This window comes from Lepisosteus oculatus, chromosome 7 (genome assembly GCF_040954835.1).
Source record: "Lepisosteus oculatus isolate fLepOcu1 chromosome 7, fLepOcu1.hap2, whole genome shotgun sequence".
NCBI classification, from domain to species: domain Eukaryota; kingdom Metazoa; phylum Chordata; class Actinopteri; order Semionotiformes; family Lepisosteidae; genus Lepisosteus; species Lepisosteus oculatus.
The window spans coordinates 19082348-19101260 of NC_090702.1; the positions used below are offsets into that span (position 1 = coordinate 19082348).

General features: G+C 34.1%; 1 protein-coding gene across 1 annotated transcript in view; it reads left to right on the forward strand.

Annotated features, from left to right (window-relative positions):
• The window catches only part of LOC107078037 (uncharacterized), a 102519-nt gene that overhangs the window by 413 nt on the left and 83193 nt on the right, over positions 1-18913 (forward strand). The window contains exons 2-6 of the mRNA XM_015352753.2: positions 558-716; positions 1663-1832; positions 6272-6382; positions 8897-9056; positions 9428-9534. Of these exons, the coding sequence (XP_015208239.2) occupies positions 558-716; positions 1663-1832; positions 6272-6382; positions 8897-9056; positions 9428-9534 (707 nt within the window). The remainder of the gene's footprint in view (positions 1-557; positions 717-1662; positions 1833-6271; positions 6383-8896; positions 9057-9427; positions 9535-18913) is intronic.

An 18913-nucleotide genomic window follows, 5' to 3' on the forward strand; every position in this document is an offset into this window, starting at 1 on the left:
GAAGATAGTTAACCTACTGTTAAAAAGCTTACATCTGTACTGATGTAACTTGAAAATCCTGTTAGAATAAATTATAGGATATGTTGTACTGAGCTTGAGGTCTTTCATTTATTTTTATTTTTTTTAGAATGTATACTCTGTTTTTTCTGAAAATATGAATAAATGAGTATTGCATATCCATCTGTTGCTTTTGGTGTAAATTTTCAGGTAAAAATAAATGTCAAAATATCTTCAAAATACCTGTCATGAATCTTTCAAGTTTCATACTTTATGCTGGTTCTCAAGATTAATGCATCTGCATATTTGTAAATCCTTCAAAGTTACAACTTGGACTTCAGGATTTTGCACAAATAAAACAGGATATAAACATCCAGGAAAACTGTTATGTAATTATTAATATTACATCTTTTCCTATCTGTAGATTTTTAAGGGCGTATAATGATGTTAAATTATGCCTTTTCTGTTTTTTTCCCCCCACTTTTTCAAGCTCTTGCACCCTTGTAATAAATGTACCTTAAAAAAAAATTACCCATAAAACTGAATTTGTGTTTTTCCAGATAATTCTGTTAGCAAAAAAAACGCTCAGATGGCTTTCCTATCTAAAATAAATGGATTTACTTCATGGGCTAATATACGTCTGATGGAATCTGGCCACCATGTCAACAATGTGGTTAAAGATCTCTTCACTGACACAAATTTGAAAGCTCTTTTAGAAAGTAAGTTCTTGTATTCTTTATAAAAGCATTAAAAACAACTTTTTTATTGCTTCGATTGAAATGTTTTAGATTGACAGGATTGTACTGCAGTTTGTGTGCTTGTTTCCTTCATATATGATTAGTCATCTATTTAAGAGTAAATACTATTGTAATGTTTTAATTAACAATAAGTGATTTACGTCAAAGGTAAAATGTGGTATTTCACTAATGTATAATGTTTAAACTACTAAAGCATAGTATAAACGATATGGATATATTGTACTACATCGTGCAAGTACTACGAAATATAGCACTGAATTTATAATATACATTTTTGGGGTTTTGTCATTTTAACACTTTATTTCATAACCTAAGAAAGTTAAATGCTCAATGAAAACATGATCTTCATGGTTATGATCAGGTATTTCTCACATGACTATTCTTGGCAGGATAATTGATAATATCAAAATGCATGCACAGGGAAATAATCGATAACGAATAAAATTATCTTCAGTTGATTCATTTTCAGTTCATGGTCACTGAAAAGAGAATGCATTACACTGTGGCTAGGTGGCAGTGCACAGTAATCTATGTTCATGTAACATTTGTCAGTAGTTTGTCACATTCCCACTTTATCTGTTATTTTTGACATTTGCTTTAGTCTTATAGTATCATTAATTGTGTACATACGTGATATATATAAAGGAAATATACAGTATATAAAATGTACATAATTCAGTGATTCTGTGTTCAATATTTTATTGCCACAGATGGCTTTTTTATTTTTATTTTTTTGTATTTCTAAGGTTTATAGTATAATCAAGTTTGTTCTGTTGTATAACGTAAAACCAAACTTACAGGATAACATTAAAAAGAAAATAAAAGGAAATCCACTTTACATATTTATAAAGAAATGATTTAAAGAGTATTGTGTCACTAAATAGAACTAACTGCCTATGTTCTATAGGTTATACTGGGAAAACAGTAAGAAGGATGCAAAGCATGGATGGACTCACCCAACAGCAGGTCATTACCAGAGTGGAGTGGTTTGTGGATGAGCTCAAGAAGGCAGGAGTCGTCCCAGAACATGACATCATCAACTGCTATGCAATAGCTACCACAAAAAACCCCAAACATGTATGTACAGAAAATAAACCAGAGGTAGTCACCACTATATCTGGGATCTGGGGCCTTAATGTAGCACTTAATGTGTTCACTCTGTTTGCATGAGAAACTGTATGTTCGATATGAATAACTGATTTTACTAATGATTTTAGTCTAATTATAATGCCTTTGGGGAAATTGCAATAGGGAATTAACAGGAATCAACTTAGAAAAAATAAAATACCTAAAAAAATATTTAGGTAATTTTAAAATTCATGACATTCTAGAGAGAAGGGCATGTAGTCACTTCTTATGTCTTATACCTGGTGCCAGTGGGACACCGGTGGGACTGAGGCACAGCTTAAATCGTTGTTGAAGTAGGGGGCTGCTTCAGCATGTGTTGGCTGCAAACGAACACATAGAGGTTTATTCCGTGCTGAAAAGAAAAGAGACAACTTTTCAGCCTTCTACACCTGAAGAAGACTCCACAGCCTAAACATTGCATCTCTTTCCTTTACCTGTTGCTTTTAGATGTTTCTCTCTAGGACACTTCCAGAACCCCTCAAATATTTTTTCCCATATGCTACGCTCCCTCTCTCTAGGTAATGAAAAACATTGCTCTACTAAACAAAGAAGTTTGGTAACTCTCCCCTCTTGAAGTGTTCTTCTCATCCACAAAAAAAATGTTGGCCACCCACAGCAACAAAACAAAGTTCCCACCCCTATTATGCGTATTTACACCTGAGTGGAAAAAATGCATATTTTTATTTTTCCATGACCTTAGGAGTATGTGTGCGGTCCACAACACAAGCACAAATTACTTGCTAGTGAAGGTGATGAAACAGAACAAAGTTTCTCCAGTCCTGCTTTATAAAGAGTTTTTTATCCTTAGCTTGATCAGAGGATAGTGGCAATGAGACTTGCTTGGCTGAGCCCAGCCTGAGTTTTCTGTCAAGGTTGTTGTGTCGAGAAGATCAATCCCAAGTGATCTGCCCTTCTATACCCACAAATTGTAAAAAAACAAGTTTGTGCTCTCTATGGTTACTCAGTTAAAAATAGATATTCGATGCAGCTGAGACTGGAGCTGGTGGCAAGTGACCGCGCGGTATATTCTGTTATAGTTCAATCGGATGCTGGGACCCCTGGTTGCTCTCAACAAATGCTGCATTACACACCAGCACAGATGAGAGATTCATTCATAGAAAAAGCAAAACTAACAGCACCAAAACAAATATTGGCATATAAATTATGCTAGGATTTTAACTGTTTTAGAATATCACTATTAATTCCAATATTAATCCTTCTAATCTCTATCATCACCATTGGAAAGCAAATGATGCTGAGTGTCTGTTGCAGGAATTTAGTGTTTTTTATCTATTCAATGAAGCATAGATTTCTGTAGATAAAATATCCCTGGGCGCTGTAGTTAAATCCCAGGGACATCTTGCTCAAAAACAAGATGATCCAAAACTCTTCAAAGGCAGCAAAAATAAACACATGCAATATTGTTCATAAATCTGTTTAGCTGAGGAATTACATCATATTGCAAAACATACAGAGGGACTATTGTACTAGATTACAAAAATGTAAATTAAAAAGAAAACATTTGTTTTAATTTCACTAGCTTCCCCCTCATAACCAGTGTTTTTCTAATCTTGAAATACAAACTCTAAATGTTTGAGAATGCTTGTATGTTACATTTAAATCTTAAATTATATAATATTATTATTATAATTTTCTTCCAAAAAATCTATGCTGTTAAACAATGTTTTGATAGAGCTGGTTGAGACTTCAAATCATAACATGCCAAAAATAAATGAAGCTATTTTATTTACAAAGCTGAAAATTAAGGCTACAATTTACAGGTAATTCTTTAATTCATTTATTTTTGTACTGTAGGATGAAGAGCATTTCATTTGTTCAATGAAGTACTGTATTTGTAAGTTTGTATCTGATTACTTATGACAATATTTTAGGCAATGATACAGTATACTGTATAAAGGAGACTGGAGAAATTGATTACTCCTAAAATAACTTTATAAAATCTAAACAGAGGAGATTAATCAATGTTGTCATGTGGTCACATCTGATTACTCTTTTGATACATTGAATTCTATTTCATTATGTATGATATCCTCTTTATGTGCTGCTGCCAATGTAACAGAAATGAGAAAGTTCATTAAATCACTCAAACCAAAAACTATAAAATTCTTGAAAAACAGAAAGATAATGACTTGTTGGAGAATCAGCTTTGAAAATGTACAGTAGCTACTGTGGTTAAAGCTACAGTTTAAACTACTTCCCCTTAAATGTAGCTCTGTTTAGGAACTACTGCTGATAAAGTAACCATTTACATAAGAGCTCAAGAAAGGATGGAAATTAGGACAGGCCAGTTGGTCTATCTAGCACATTTGGTAGCTAATAACTAATTGATCTGAAAATCTCATGTGAACTCATGCAGAAGACAGGCTATTAACTTTGATAACATGGCTGGGGAGCAAGTCTCATGTTTTCACATATCTTTGAAGTTAAGTCTCAATGTACTGCACCATATATACAATTAAATTCCAATCAAGACGAAGTAGTATCAAGTTCCGGTTCGGTTCGAAAGTTTGAAATTTCAAGAAAGCAAATTTTGAAGGAATGAGACAAAGGAAAAGTAAAATTAAATTGGCAGAGAAAGGATGGAAACAGTTTAAAACAACTGTGTTTGAAGTACAGAAAAAAGATTTATCACAAGAGTGAGTAGAGCTGAAACTTTAAAAATAATATCCTTAATGGTTTAACAAATTGATTAGGAGAAATATAAAAGAAAATACTTTAAGAAATAAAATTATTTAACACCAACAGGGTCCAGTTAAAGAAAAAGAGAGTACAGTGAATTGCATTGGTAAAACATATTAGAAAGGTCCAGATTATATTAACAGTAAAGGATGAAGCGATATGTACCATATCCTAAAAAATCAAGGGGAACTTCTAGACAATGAAAAGGAAATGGCTAATGTGCTAAATGAGACTAAGTGGGGAAGAAATTAACATCTAGTCTTAGGCAGTGTTTGTACAAGTTTTGTATTGGTACAGAAGAGGCAGAAGTATTTTGGTAGTAGTACCACTCCATCCATTCATTCATTTTCTGACTACTTCATCAAATACAGGATTGTGGGGGAGCTGGAGCCTATCCCAGCAAGCACTGGGCACAGGACAGGATACCATGGATGAGAAAAGCCAGTCCATCACAGGGCATGCACAGATGCAAACATGCACACACTCACACAGGGACAAATTTTTCCAGGAATCAATTAACCTACCAGTATGTCTTTGGACTGTGGGTGGAAACTGGAGCACCCAGAAGAAACCCACAGAAACATGGGGAAAACATACAAATGAAAACTCCACACAGATACCACGCTAGGAACTAAACCAAGGTCCCCAGCGCTGCAAGGCAACAATGCTAATCACTGTGCCAATGGCTCCCTTGATTATAGGCCAATAAATCTTAATTTTATTGTATGCTTTTATTGTATTTATACAGTAGAAACAATATTTAGATGTAAATTCTAGTCAGCATTGATTAATAAAGTGTAGTTCTTGCTTAACTAATGAAAGTACAGTACAACTACTGTATAGCATGTGTGTAGTGGACTTAAGTATACAGCACAAATTTACATATTTACATTGCTTAAGTACTGAGAAAACAGTCCATATAAAAAGTTTGTGAGCTTCCAATTTGAATAACAGTTTTTTTGCTTCTGTGTATGAATTAAAGTAAACTGCTGGATTATGTTTCCAGCAGCCATATCACCCTGCAACTCACAACTGGCAGTAAACCAGCTAAGCAGGTGTGACCCTGGTCAGTACTATTGGAAAAAAATTAAGAATTAAGGTTGCTGGTGGAAGAGGTATTAGTGGGTCCAGCAAATGTCACTCACTCTGTGGTCTGTGTGGGTCTTAATGCCCCAGTATAGTGATGGGACACCATACTGTAAAAAGGTGCCATCCTTGAGACGTAAAACCAAGGTCCTGACTCTCCGTGGACATTAAAAATCCCAGGGTGTTTCTTGAAAACAGTAGGGCTGTAACCCCAGCGTCCTGGCCAAATCTCCCATCGGCCTTTACCAATTATGGCCTCCTAATAATCCCCATCTATGAATTGGCTTCATCACTCTGTTCTCCACCCCACTGATAGCTGGTGTGTGGTGAGTGTCCTGGTGCACTATGACTGCTGTCACATCATCCAGGTGGGGCTGCACATTGGTGGTGGTGGATGGGTGTCCCCATTACCTGTAGAGCACTTTGAGTGGAGCATTCAGTAAGCGCTACAGTATAAAAGTGTAATTATTATTATTCTGTGCAAGTGCTAAAGTGGTATCTGAAACTAGAAAAATGTTTAATTGAAAAGCTAGAATGGTCTTGTTTCATTGGAAATTACACTATAGTCTATGCTTTGAGGGTGTTCTTGATTTGTTTTCTAGGTGTTTGACTTACTGTGGAAGTTGATCACACATGATATCTGGTTCATCTGGGAGTATTCTCGCCAGCCACTGCTTGCTGATGACAAACTGCTGTGTGTAGTTCCCTTCAAGGTAAAATGTAAATCTACAGACACAATATTAAATTCCCTTTTTCATATTAACTAGAATAAGCCTTATCATTTGCACATTATAAATGTACATTTCAGATCAGTCCCTCTCTGCCTTCCGAGATTTATATTCAAGTGGAAAGTGATATGACCTTAAATGGCAAGAAATATTTTAGGTCAGTCTGCCTAAACAACTTAGGATTCAAAAATCAAATAATTCCCATTATCTGTATATGTGTCTGTGAAAAAGGCCTTGTAGTATTTTCAGACCAAATTTCTGAAATTAAAAAGAACCGGTTAAGTTCTGTCACATTGTTTCTACTAATTTGAATTATGTATTAACAGGGTATATGAATACCTAAAACTGACATTTTTTTTTGTCTTTTTCAAAACTAGTTTTTATAGATAACATTTATGACAGGATGAGGAACGTGACCCTTAATCCCAAAACCATGTTTTGCTGCAAACAATTCAAAGGTGCATATAGGGTATATTGAACACGGACTGAGTACTCATCCCAAAGCTATAAAGGTTAAGATACACTTTACTTAGTATGACCCTGTTAGGGATAACATTCAAACATTTTGGTTTACAAATTGTGATTTGAATACAGTTAAACACAAGGCAATAGAAGCCACTACTACAAGCACTGAGTTATCCTTAGGGAGACTGTGAGCCAACCCCTTGGCTGATGAGAGGGGTGGATAGGTGTGTCATTTAATAAACAGATAGAATTTTTATAGTACATCCTGTGTTTATCAGTTTGCTCAATACAGTATATCAGTTGCTTCTTCAGTGACTTATTGGTGGTTAAGCGGTTGACTAGAAGTGATTGACATAACTAGAGTTTTGGTATATAGTAGTTGTATTCTTTCACAACAAAAAGATACTGTATATTCTAAAGTTGTAGTATACAGTAGGTTTGCCAGACATGTTTATGTAGGTGCAATTTGTGAATTAATAAATGAAAACAAGATAAATACATTAAAAACATTTTTTTAAAATTGGGTCTGGCTTAAGCATAGGCATCATTGTACTTTGATAAGCCTTTTTTGATTTGTCTTCATACTTGCTGTTGAAATGTTTAATAATTAATACTGCATTCAGTATTCTAATATTTCTTATTCATATGTAGGAATATGAAAATTTCTTATTCATACGTAATGTAAAAATGTAATTAGTTTTTGCAGTCCTTCAGGTGTTAAATATTTAAATAAGAACACATGATAAGCCCTCCTGAAAATATTTATATATGGTACCTGTATATTAAAAACATGTTTGTTAATGTGTTTTACGTTTTCTGATTAAAGTGAAAGCTTCATGCATAGATATCATTAATACCATAGTTCTCCATGACTAGGCAGACCTAATTTAACAATCACAATCACCTTACATTAAATACAACAGTCCACCATAAGGCACAATAACATTTTTTAAAATAATAAATACTTTCCTCTACAGACATCCAGAACACATGCAGAGGTTTTGAAATTAAACAAAAGTTTCCAACTCAGAGGCCTCCAGGCTTAAAACCCACTACAAGGTTAAGGTTATAGGTGTATGTCTAAGGAAACAACATTTCAATGTCTAGTGTGCTGTGATAAAGTTAGTTCTACCAGAGAATTCCCTGCCTTCACTCACCTCCGCGTAGCACCTGAGGTTGGTTTATACTATAGTAATTGTAAAAGCACAGGATAAATACAAGCATTATTTACTATAAACCTATATTTAGTTCTGTTTTTTCTACTGCTTTTGTATACATGATGTTTCTACTTTTTGTTACCCTTGTGTAAATGTTTAACTACTCTTTAATTTAAACTTGTGTGATTATATATATGTCAGAAGATGCTCATCCACAAAGCATATTACATTGATTAAGTGTGACTGTTATTTCTGTTCCTCTGATGCTTATGCTGTCATTGATACAGTATGTCTCAGACATCAGGATAACTGAATTTTGGTTTTTAGTTTAACATTTTTAAGAATAAGATTTCCTCTTTCCTTTTGTGCAGGTCTAAGCTTGTGCATTGTGTGGAGGAGGCTACAATGTCTATCTGAATATTAAAGGATTTCTCTATATTTAGAAAAAAAGCTGGGGTGTACATAAAGTACAGTATTTAGAAAGTGTCACTGAATAATGAACTTTTTATGTACTTTTTGGAGAAGGGGAATGGGAATTGAAAATATGAAGTTTTTAACAATTGGTTTGTATTCTTTTTATACCACTCAAAACATTTTTCATTGCAGTAATGTATTCATGCAGATGTTAGTTTGCTAGAGACCTTAGAAGGACAAAGAGAAACTCCTATCCCCATTCTGACAGGACTTATTGACCAATTCCTGAAAATGTGTCTTCATGAATAAATGATCAGTGTTTAAAATAAAGACTGAGTACTATAAATGTTTAACACCCTGAGTAAATATTTGTACATGTTTCCAGTTCCATATTTGTTTCCTTATGTTTTTATATTTGTATTTTATCTTGTCATCTACATTTTGAATTCTAACTTTCTAACAGTGGACTCCAGAGGCACCAGCTACTGGAATAAAGCCAGATTCTTCACTTGGTGTGGCACAGCCAATCCATGGAGAGCCAGACATTTCTAAGTCCCTTGAAGAGTCTGGCTTCTTGCACCGTTATGATCCAGCTCAGCAGGTGGAAATAGAACCTTCTCCAGGTAATTTTACGGCAGCTTTGAACCCACCTCTTTCAGCAATCTAGCTCATGATAACATTTTAGACTCCAAGAGTGGATTCTCTGATGTATGTAATAAAGTGTATGTAGTGTAGTGGCACAGAAACAGTTGCATATGTCTTTTAAAGTTTGCATAATGAAGCAGGTGTACCCTGCTTACAATTATATCAGATATCAGGAATTTTTAAATATATTATATTCTACCCTTATTTTGACAAGTTAAAAAACAATGCTAAATTAGCTGAATTCCTTCATCTCATTTATAATATTTATTATGTTATGCAGAACAAAACACCTTTATGTAGAGCTGAGAAAATAAACAAAACATTTTAATTTAAACTTTGTCTCTTCTAGGCCAAGATCTACCAGAAACGTACAACAGCAAGTTACTTTTACGAAGCTGGAAATCTTATCCCTCACCAGATCAGTGCATTCTGGATATGGTAAACACACATTTGCAGGTAATCCAGAGTCTGTTGTTCGTGAAACATTTGAATATATTCTAATCGTTCTTTCTCTAAGAACATGCTGGATGTTATGAGGGTTGTTTCTATGCATTTTTTTGCGATTTTAAAGGATTAATATTAATACTAGTCTTTTAATATGCCACATTATACCTGTAATGTACTGTATTACTTCAATAATAATAGTGCATAATCTGTTTTCATCTAATCATATGCAAAATGATATTTTCTTTAATTGCTTTTTAGCTTATTATTCTACTATTTTGCAGAATATATTGTAATATTTCCCATGCATTTGTCATAGAAATACTTCAGTCAAGCAATATGCCCCATTTTCATTTTTTTTTAAATTGCATTACATAAGCTTTCAAAATTAATTCATCCTTATAAAAAAGATAGAAAAACATCATTTTAAAAACAGACAAAGAAACGTGGATTTGTAAATTAGTGATAAAGAGTCCAAAATAGTCAATAAATTGCTGTCGTCTCTTTTTTACATCTTATAAACTGATTCCCTCTGTTATGTGTGTGACAAATTGCTTAATGCACAATAGCCACATCTATATCACTCTCATGAGCCATCTACAGTGTCCCAATAGAATTAATCACCAACCTTTTTTTTAGATGTTTTGTTGTGTAATGAGATGTAGTATCTAGCACCGTAATGTCTGTGATGAAAACAAATTAAGGAACGAAGGAATATACCTTCTGTTCTGCTGCTTTCAACTGCTGGAGGCAGGTGTAAAAATAGCAGGATGCCGAAAGACTCAGTAAGTTGGCAGGACATAAAATCCTTCACTATGTGCTGCAGGCTTGATTCCAGGCCAAGTCTGGATCATGTGGATCTAACCCTGCGACTCATCTATCCAAACAAAGATAACGAAATACAATTACATTCGCTTTATAAGCTATATGAACATGAAAAGGGGTTGACCACAAAACATGCTGAATATGCACTATATTAAACACTTTTGTATGCAATCATTTAAATCAGAAAATATCCTTTACATTCCTTACCCCAGCAATATACTGTAAATTTAAGTATAGTTAGCAGAGATTTTGGCCTCAGAAATCATCTTGTATAATCATCTTGTATATAATACTGTCCAAAGGAAGGGGAGGAGCTTAAGATCTTTCGTTAAGTTTAGTAAATACTGATATATGGTATACTTTATTTATACAAGGCCAATTTTCTATAGTACATCAAAAAAGTAAGGCTAATTTTCAGTTTAGATGTAGTCATTCAGTGGATTCATGTGAAAGTGAGAAACTTCACCATATAGACTTTCTTTATCTCAGCAGAGAGCAAGATATTTTGCTACTCAAGTCATGCATATTGTACTTACCAAAGCTTTAGGACGTGTGCAAATGTGTACCTCTACAATGAGGTGCAAATCACTTTCTCTTGTGAAAAGCTTTACAAACTCATCTTCACAAGAAATAACAACCAATCAGAAATGTTTTATATCTATTCAAAAGTTTATTGTAGGAATAAAGAGTTTTGGCATAACGTCAGTTTTGGTTAGCCTCAGACAAGCAGGACCCCAAACACCAATGCAGAATTTAAAAAATAAAACACCAGGACCTAGCCTAAGGCTTTTGCTAGGCTGTTAGGTACTTAAAAAATACTTTTGAGGATATCAGTATTGGGTTTGATGCATGTGTGGTATACCTCTAAAAAACATTGTGTAAATTGATTAGATAATTAGGAATGTATTGTGACTGCACCTATTTGCAATGAATAGCCACAAACGTGTTCAGAGTAAAATCCAGATGGTGTTATAATGTCCTGGAATTGAAAGTGAATTCACAAGGACTGATGCAGGGAGTAAAAGTTGTATGTAACAAATATTAAAAATAGTTGGCATAGTTGAGGTGTCCCACAAAGGACAATAGACCTATTTTAGTACAACAGCTGACAAGTAGGTGGAGAGATACAAATGAAGCTTGTTGCAAGACAAGGAGGCAGGAAACTCTTCAAAGCTGAGAAGGATTCCCAGGAGAAATCTAAGCTTGTAGAGGCCCCAACAGTCTTTTCCTTAGCAAGATCAAGTTTTGGAAAAACAGAGATCAGGGTGGGCAAGGCACTGGCAGGGGGTGATTTAGGAAAATCTATTGTTGGGAAATCATCAAGGAGATGAAGAAGAAAGGAAAGCTTCTAATTATTCGGCAGAATCCAACAAAGGGCTCAGATGAGATGTTGAAAATGTTTGGGCTGCTGGTTAAGTGAACTGAAATGTAAAATTTACCCTGCCACTATATACTGAAGATATGCTAAAGATTTGATTAAAGGCACATGGTTTTGAAGTTGCTTAAGATGTTGGCTTTGGAAAGCCAGGCACCTGATCCTGCTGTCTTAATGAGAGAAATGGTGTGATCAATGTTAGCAAAGGTAGCAAAATACAAGTTGGGACACAGGCAGTTAATGCTCTTAGAGGAACGTTCTGAGAGGTATCAGCCATGAGTAAGAAGCTGGGATTGGAAGTATCTGAATGAAGAATTTTACAGATGACTGGAAAGGTAGGGACATTGAATAAACCAGCAGAAAAAACGAACAGGAGACAATCCACTAGATAGTGAGTAAAGATTGGATCAAGATGGCAGGGTAATTCATCAGCAAGTTCAGGACTTAGTTGAACACTAAGTAAACAAAGCTCTGCCTCATCTGACGGACGGATGATAATGTGAACATGTTCCTTTGTACCGTCTGAGAACTGGGCACATAGAGGACCTGTACTGTACATAGAGAAGGAATGATTGAGGGCATATGTAAAGTGAAAGGCTCCATAATATGAAAGCAAACCAGGCACAATCTGTTTTCTACAGACCTAATACTGAAGAACTTTCTCTCATATGATACATGATGAGCAAATGGCTGTTCTCTTCTTCTTCCCATAGTCATGTGTGTTTCATTGGACTTTGTTCTATGGGTGACATACTGACTGGTCCAGATGTTTAGATGCATGCACTCTAATAAAACCTAATTGTGAAATACAGTATAAGACTTGTATGCTCAGTCTGGGATAACAGTCATTATGTATAATCACCACTAATAATGTAGGTTTTACTACACTGTTACTTAACAAAGTATGGTAAAAGTATTGTTACAGGTTATATTTTACAGGTTTTTATAGTTAGGTTTATAGTTATAGGTTTTTCATTTTTATTAATTTGCTTCTTCAAATTATTTAATTTATTTATTTTTATTACAAGTGAGTGGTTACCAAAACCTTCTTGCTGATGAATGGCACAATTTTACAGTTTAGTATTGTGATATCAGGGTTTTGAATTACTTACCAATTAGAATGAGAAGGATTCAACTGGACAGAATAACAAGCAGTACTGTAGCTAACTCCACTTGGATGTGCAAATACAGTATAACATTTATAAATATAATACCAAATCATGAATAGCAAGCCAATAATAGCAATCTGATAGTTCACTCAGGAATTAAAAAGATGTTAATTACATCAGGACTAATATACACATAGATCATAGCATGTATTGTACTGTAGGTAGTTGGAGCGACAGCCCAACCCAGGCAGTGTCTGGTGCCTTCCACTTCTTAATGTTATGTTTCACCAGATAAAATATTAAGGTTTGTATGTTGAAAGGTTGTTATATCCTTTCTGCTGATCTGTGCCTTTATATAGTTGTTTAAAAAGCTCAGAATCTTGGTTGTATTCACTATCTGATTGAAGAAACTTATAGAGATGGGTGTATTTATTGTCAAATCACGTGAATTGCTATTATTGTACATGCAGTAAATAAAGGCTACTAAACTAATTGTTTGGGTCAAGACGGAGATTTTTTGCTCCTACGTTAATTTAGGTTTGCACATTAAAGGGTTTGAATACATATGGAATCACGTCTTTTCCATTTTATTACATATTCATGATCTATTTATGTTTTTTATATTATTTATATTAATATTTTATAATAGTATGTTTGAATGTTTGAAGTAGCTTGTGTATATAACACATTAATTTATACTTCAAGGTGACATGACTGCAAGCCTTATATCAATAAAACATGAAAAATGTGCAATAGTCTGAATATTTTTACAAGACAGTGTGGCATCTACAATTTCTTTCACTGCGCTACTATGAATTCAATAAAATATAATTCATGACATAGATCTATAATCTAATCTTGCAACAAAACCTCAAAGGGGTGTAGATTTTATTTTCTGCATGTGATTTTTACAGTGAAACTTTTACATAAGATTAATGTATTTTATTATAAGGATCTCAGAGGCTTTCAAAATACTATTTTCAGTGTTATTAGATTACATAGTGTGTTTTGGCTTTCTAAACATCAGTCTGTGTACAGCTAATGCACAATGTAGAGAGCCATTCTGGTCTACTTCCTACTTTAATTAATTGTAAACATGATTGCCCATAAAGATGTAGTCATGTGATATTTTTTTAGAATAAAATTCAGTATTTATTGAAATTAAGTAATAAAACTTAAAAGTATATTGTATTGTCTGATAGCAGATGCCATCTTTCAGAGCATGAGTAAAACAAATTAATGCCTTATATGGTCTTTATGTAGCCATGAACCATTATGCCTATAGTTTCATTTAACTGGTGAATTTCATGTTATATGAAACACATTATACCCACAAAAGATAAGCTGTAAAGCAGCACTAATCCCTGTTACATCATGCTGACCAAGACTTTATTTTCATTTAAGAAATATATGAAAATACTATTGTAGTGTGTACCTTAAACTTGGAGAATGACAAAGTCAGGGTTATGTGGATGAACTCTGCCAGCAATCCCTGAGTGGGTATGTCCCTTCCTCTGTTGGTTACATTTTCTTTTTCATGATAGACCATATTAGACTACTGTACATCCTGAGGTTTAAAAAAGCTTTTTTTAATAAAAGTTTATATCGTTTTTAAACCATATAGGGGTGCATTATATAAAAAATCTAGAAGAATCACAAGTAAATTACATTTACTGTCAAAATGTTTGGACTTATTTAATATATCAGAAAAAGGATAGCTAATTCTGTCATACATTTGGACAGATCTGGATATATACCCACAATATTGATGGTGATATAAGGAAAATGTGATCTTTGATGACATTCAAGTATAGTTTACATTACAATAAAATATCAGTTATTGTTTCTGCTATACTGTGTCCATAGTTGTCACTACCTAGCCCATGACAAGGTGGTGACAAAAACATGAGCAATCTCTTTCAGAAACAAAATGTCCTGGACCAAAAGTCCACATTCTCTACAAGAAACAATGACACAGATCCAGAACAACATTAATACAGCTGGTACAGAAGCTGAATGCAGATATACAGTAGGTTGGATTTAGAAGACAAACTGCTGTCCTTGTTAGTAATCCAAAACAAAGTAAAGAATAACTTGTCTGAATAGAGGAAAATAGATGACTTGGACAGTCAGTGAATAAGGGCGAATTAATGTGTGATTTGCTTAATTAAAGGCATGGAAAGGATACATGCAGTAGTATGACATTCACAATTGAAGTTCTAAGAAATTTTTAAACATACCAAGAGATTAAATTAAGGATTTGAAAGAATACCTTCAAACCTGATGTCTGAAAGGGCTTGGCGTCTGAAACCTTCCAATGGAAATCTACCAAGTCACCTAATTATACGGAGACAAATTGTGAAAAAATAAGGCATATTGAGCCAGTGTAATTAACTTTATTTTACTTCCTTTATGTGAGCTGGGTCAGCTACAATGAAACCTACAAATTGATCTACATATGACAAGTGAACAAATAAAAAGTGAAAAAATATGTGGCAGTCCAGTCTTTGAGGGGACTATCTAACAATTGTCCAGCCACTAGAGGCTGTTAAAAGGGTGTTATTTATAGATGCCCTAGGTTATTAATTAGATGATTGGTAAAGGGGTTAGAATCACATTCTCAAAGGGGTGTAATTATTGTAATGTTTGATATACAAAGGACCCACAGTGTTTGGTGGTTAATGCATTTGGCTTGCAGTCTAGAGAAGCTGTTGGAAATGTATGGTTTGTTGTTACATACAGTACTCCTGCACTGAGGATGAATATGGTCTGTCACAGGATGGTACAGTTCTTGACTTTTGTTTAAAGAGCCATATTACTGTATCCTGCTACTTTTTTGCAATCTGCACTCCCTACTTTTAGGTGAAAATCACTGCTCATTGATAATCATTTATGTTACTAAATATAAATATACATATTTTTGTTGCACTTTTTGATGTTTTTCTCTTTCACATGATTGAGAGAGAAGTTCATTATTAGACTAGAAATGGTTTATGGCATTAATAATACTGTAATTGTATGTGTGAATGGGGTCATAAAAGATATTTCACTAATGGAAATGCATTAGTATAAACTCACTTTTCAGTTTCCACTTGATTTAATATGCCCCATTAGGTATGTTCCCCTTTTACTTCTTCGGTTTTTAATGTCTTTAGAATTGTTTTTTCCTCTTTGCACAGGACCTGAAACAATGAACTCTCCATTTATTTTAATATCTATTAATATAAAAATAAAAACACTATGATAAGGAGCTTCTATATAGCAAACACAGTGTCTAGTTTTTTTTTCTGTTGCTGTTGTTCTTGTTTTTTTAATTGTACAACTGCTTATATCATTCATTAGTAGTTAAAAATACAGCTGTTACATCCTGGAATTTACCTGACCTGTAAAATTAACATGAATGTTGTATCATATATATAACATTACTTTATTAACCCTTTACAATTTCTTGCATTAGGAATTATCTTTTCGCATACCCCAGCTTGTTCTCCATGAGACACAGACACAGATAGGGAGAGAGCCTGGGGTCAGAGCGCAGAGTCTGCCATTGTACAGCGCCCCTGGAGCAGTTGGGGTTAACGGCCTTGCTCAGGAGCCCAACGGAGTAGGATTCCTCTGCCGGCTGCGGGATCATATGGCTGATACTTCACACTAGCCTTCCTTAGAATCCATGTGCACAAAGTCGGGATGCCTGTCAATACGACCAACACCCTTTCAATCAGGCAGTCAAATAAGTTCTTAATCAGCTCATTAGCCTGGCTATTAAGACACCTTTCTCCACTGATCAGTGCTCTGACATTTAGATACTGAAGCGACTAATCCACTTTCTCTAATTGATACCTAGAAGCCTGTTTCTTCTACTGTGTTAGAGTACTGACACTTGCCTTCATCCCTGCTACTATCACTAGCTTTCTGAAGACTCAATCTGCTCAGTGCTTCCTTTATTTATCTCTGGCTGGTTTTTCCTATTTTTTTTCCCGAATTGCTTCTGTTCCAGTTTTTTCCGCTGTTGCTAACCAGGGAGCTTTTTTCTCCGCTGGACTTTAGCTCTTTTTCAGACAGCCTTCGCCCAGCTTTCTCAGTTCTCCAATCACTGTCTGCATATATCATTTCTCTCCCTTCACAATACACAGCCAATCTCTTTCCAAGCTACTCTGGAAATGCAACTAAGAGCTTTTAAGAGATTGTGATGCTGTTCAGTCTTTGCTCAAATAGGGCTTGTCCCTCAAATATAAAACTTTCAAAGGATCGAACAGGTATTTTATGTAAGAACCTAAAATATATGATGTTTGAAGATCAATTATAAATAACATGATTTTAAGTTTTATTGGTAACTCTTGGTTACACATAATGTTCTATAGAGGAAGAGATGAGAATCTGATTTATTCATATCACTCTCCAGTTGCAGTTTATTTCTCTCACTGTATCTGTAACATTAAACATTCCAGCTGGGAAGTAAATAACTCTAATAAAAAATGTAATTAAATCTAGTGTTTGCAGAACATGCTGCAACAGAAAAAAATATATATAGAGAGTAGATATGGTGTTGGTTTGCTTATTTACTGTTAAGGGATGCATATAAAGTCATTTGTAAATTGTGGTTTGTATCCTATTGAAATTGCTTAAAGAAAGTAAAAATACACACGCTTACTAACACCCAGATGTATTATCCAATGACAAAAGGCTTTAAAAATTCCTACAATTTTAATGAAACATCTAAATAATTTTAATTCAAATTGTGAGGTTGAGGTGCTGTTTATAAATGTGAAATAACTCTCTATGACTGATGTGGATAATTTATTTTATTCACAAAGAAACCTTTCTAAATTATGAGAAAATGACAAACACTTGAATATAAAATATTTTATATAGAGGTGGTTAAGGCAATCCATACATTGCCAAGACACCTGAAGAAGATGGATCATAAAGTGTTTCACAAATTATTGGTATATAAAATATATATAGGCACGAAAGAAAGGGGAATGCATTCTTCAATAATTATTTTATTAATACTAAATAAAAGCTCTTTGGATGAAAGTTAAAAGTCTATTCCATTATTACGTTTATTTATATACATATAGTAGTAAGATATTAATAAAAAGGTTGGGCTCATTGCTATTAAATTTAATATGCAGAGATTAAACTAGATTTACCAAAACATGGGCAAAAAGCACGTAATACGAGAAAATTAATGCAAATCATAGGTAATTCTCAGGGGTTCCTGTTTCCCATGCCTGCAGTTTCTCTACATAAAAATCAATTAACCAAATTGTATCTGCATATGACTTTTAGAGCATTAGAGAAGTATTGACTAGGCTCAAAGTATTTATTATAGCATTATTTTATAAACAGCAAAAGTCAGGATTTGCTCAACTGGTCTAGTGTTGAACTCCTGATTGCAGGAGGGAACTTTATAGGGAAACTCACTATCCCAGCTAGTCTCAGTATTTTTCCCAAGCATGCATTAGTATTCTTAATAAGATCCAACTGAAACCATATACGAATATGGCATCCTAACTGGTTGTTAAAATAAGCCTATTTAGACCACAGATAGAGGGAATTTCTTCTGACAAACATGTCCAGTAAATTTCAGAAAAGAAAAGATCAGAGGATTTTACTTATTGGAGCCATTCCACTACTTTTTATTTGGGAAAGTTTGTTGTTTAGTAAATTTTTGAAAGAAGGTCTCAGAGTATTGAGGAAATCTCGTAAAATTAAAAAGGTGAAGTTACCATTGGATAGGAACAAAGGATGTTTAAACCTCCTAGATATTTAGAAATATAATATGCCACAGAAAGTAAGGTACTCCTTAAGGATCATGCAAACTATGGCCGAACCCGACATAGTGGTGTTGATGAGTGGGTTATATAGAAGGTTTTGGACAAAGATAAGTATGGTTTGTCTACCCTTGAATGCTGGGAATCTGTAAATAACCTAGTTATACAATTCTCTTTTACTATTACTTACAGTAGAGCTGTAAAATATTGTCTTCAATATAAAATATGAACCAGCATATTCAGATCTGAGCAAAACAAAATTAATCAGTTGTTGAAATTATGTGATTATTTTAATTTCGATAATC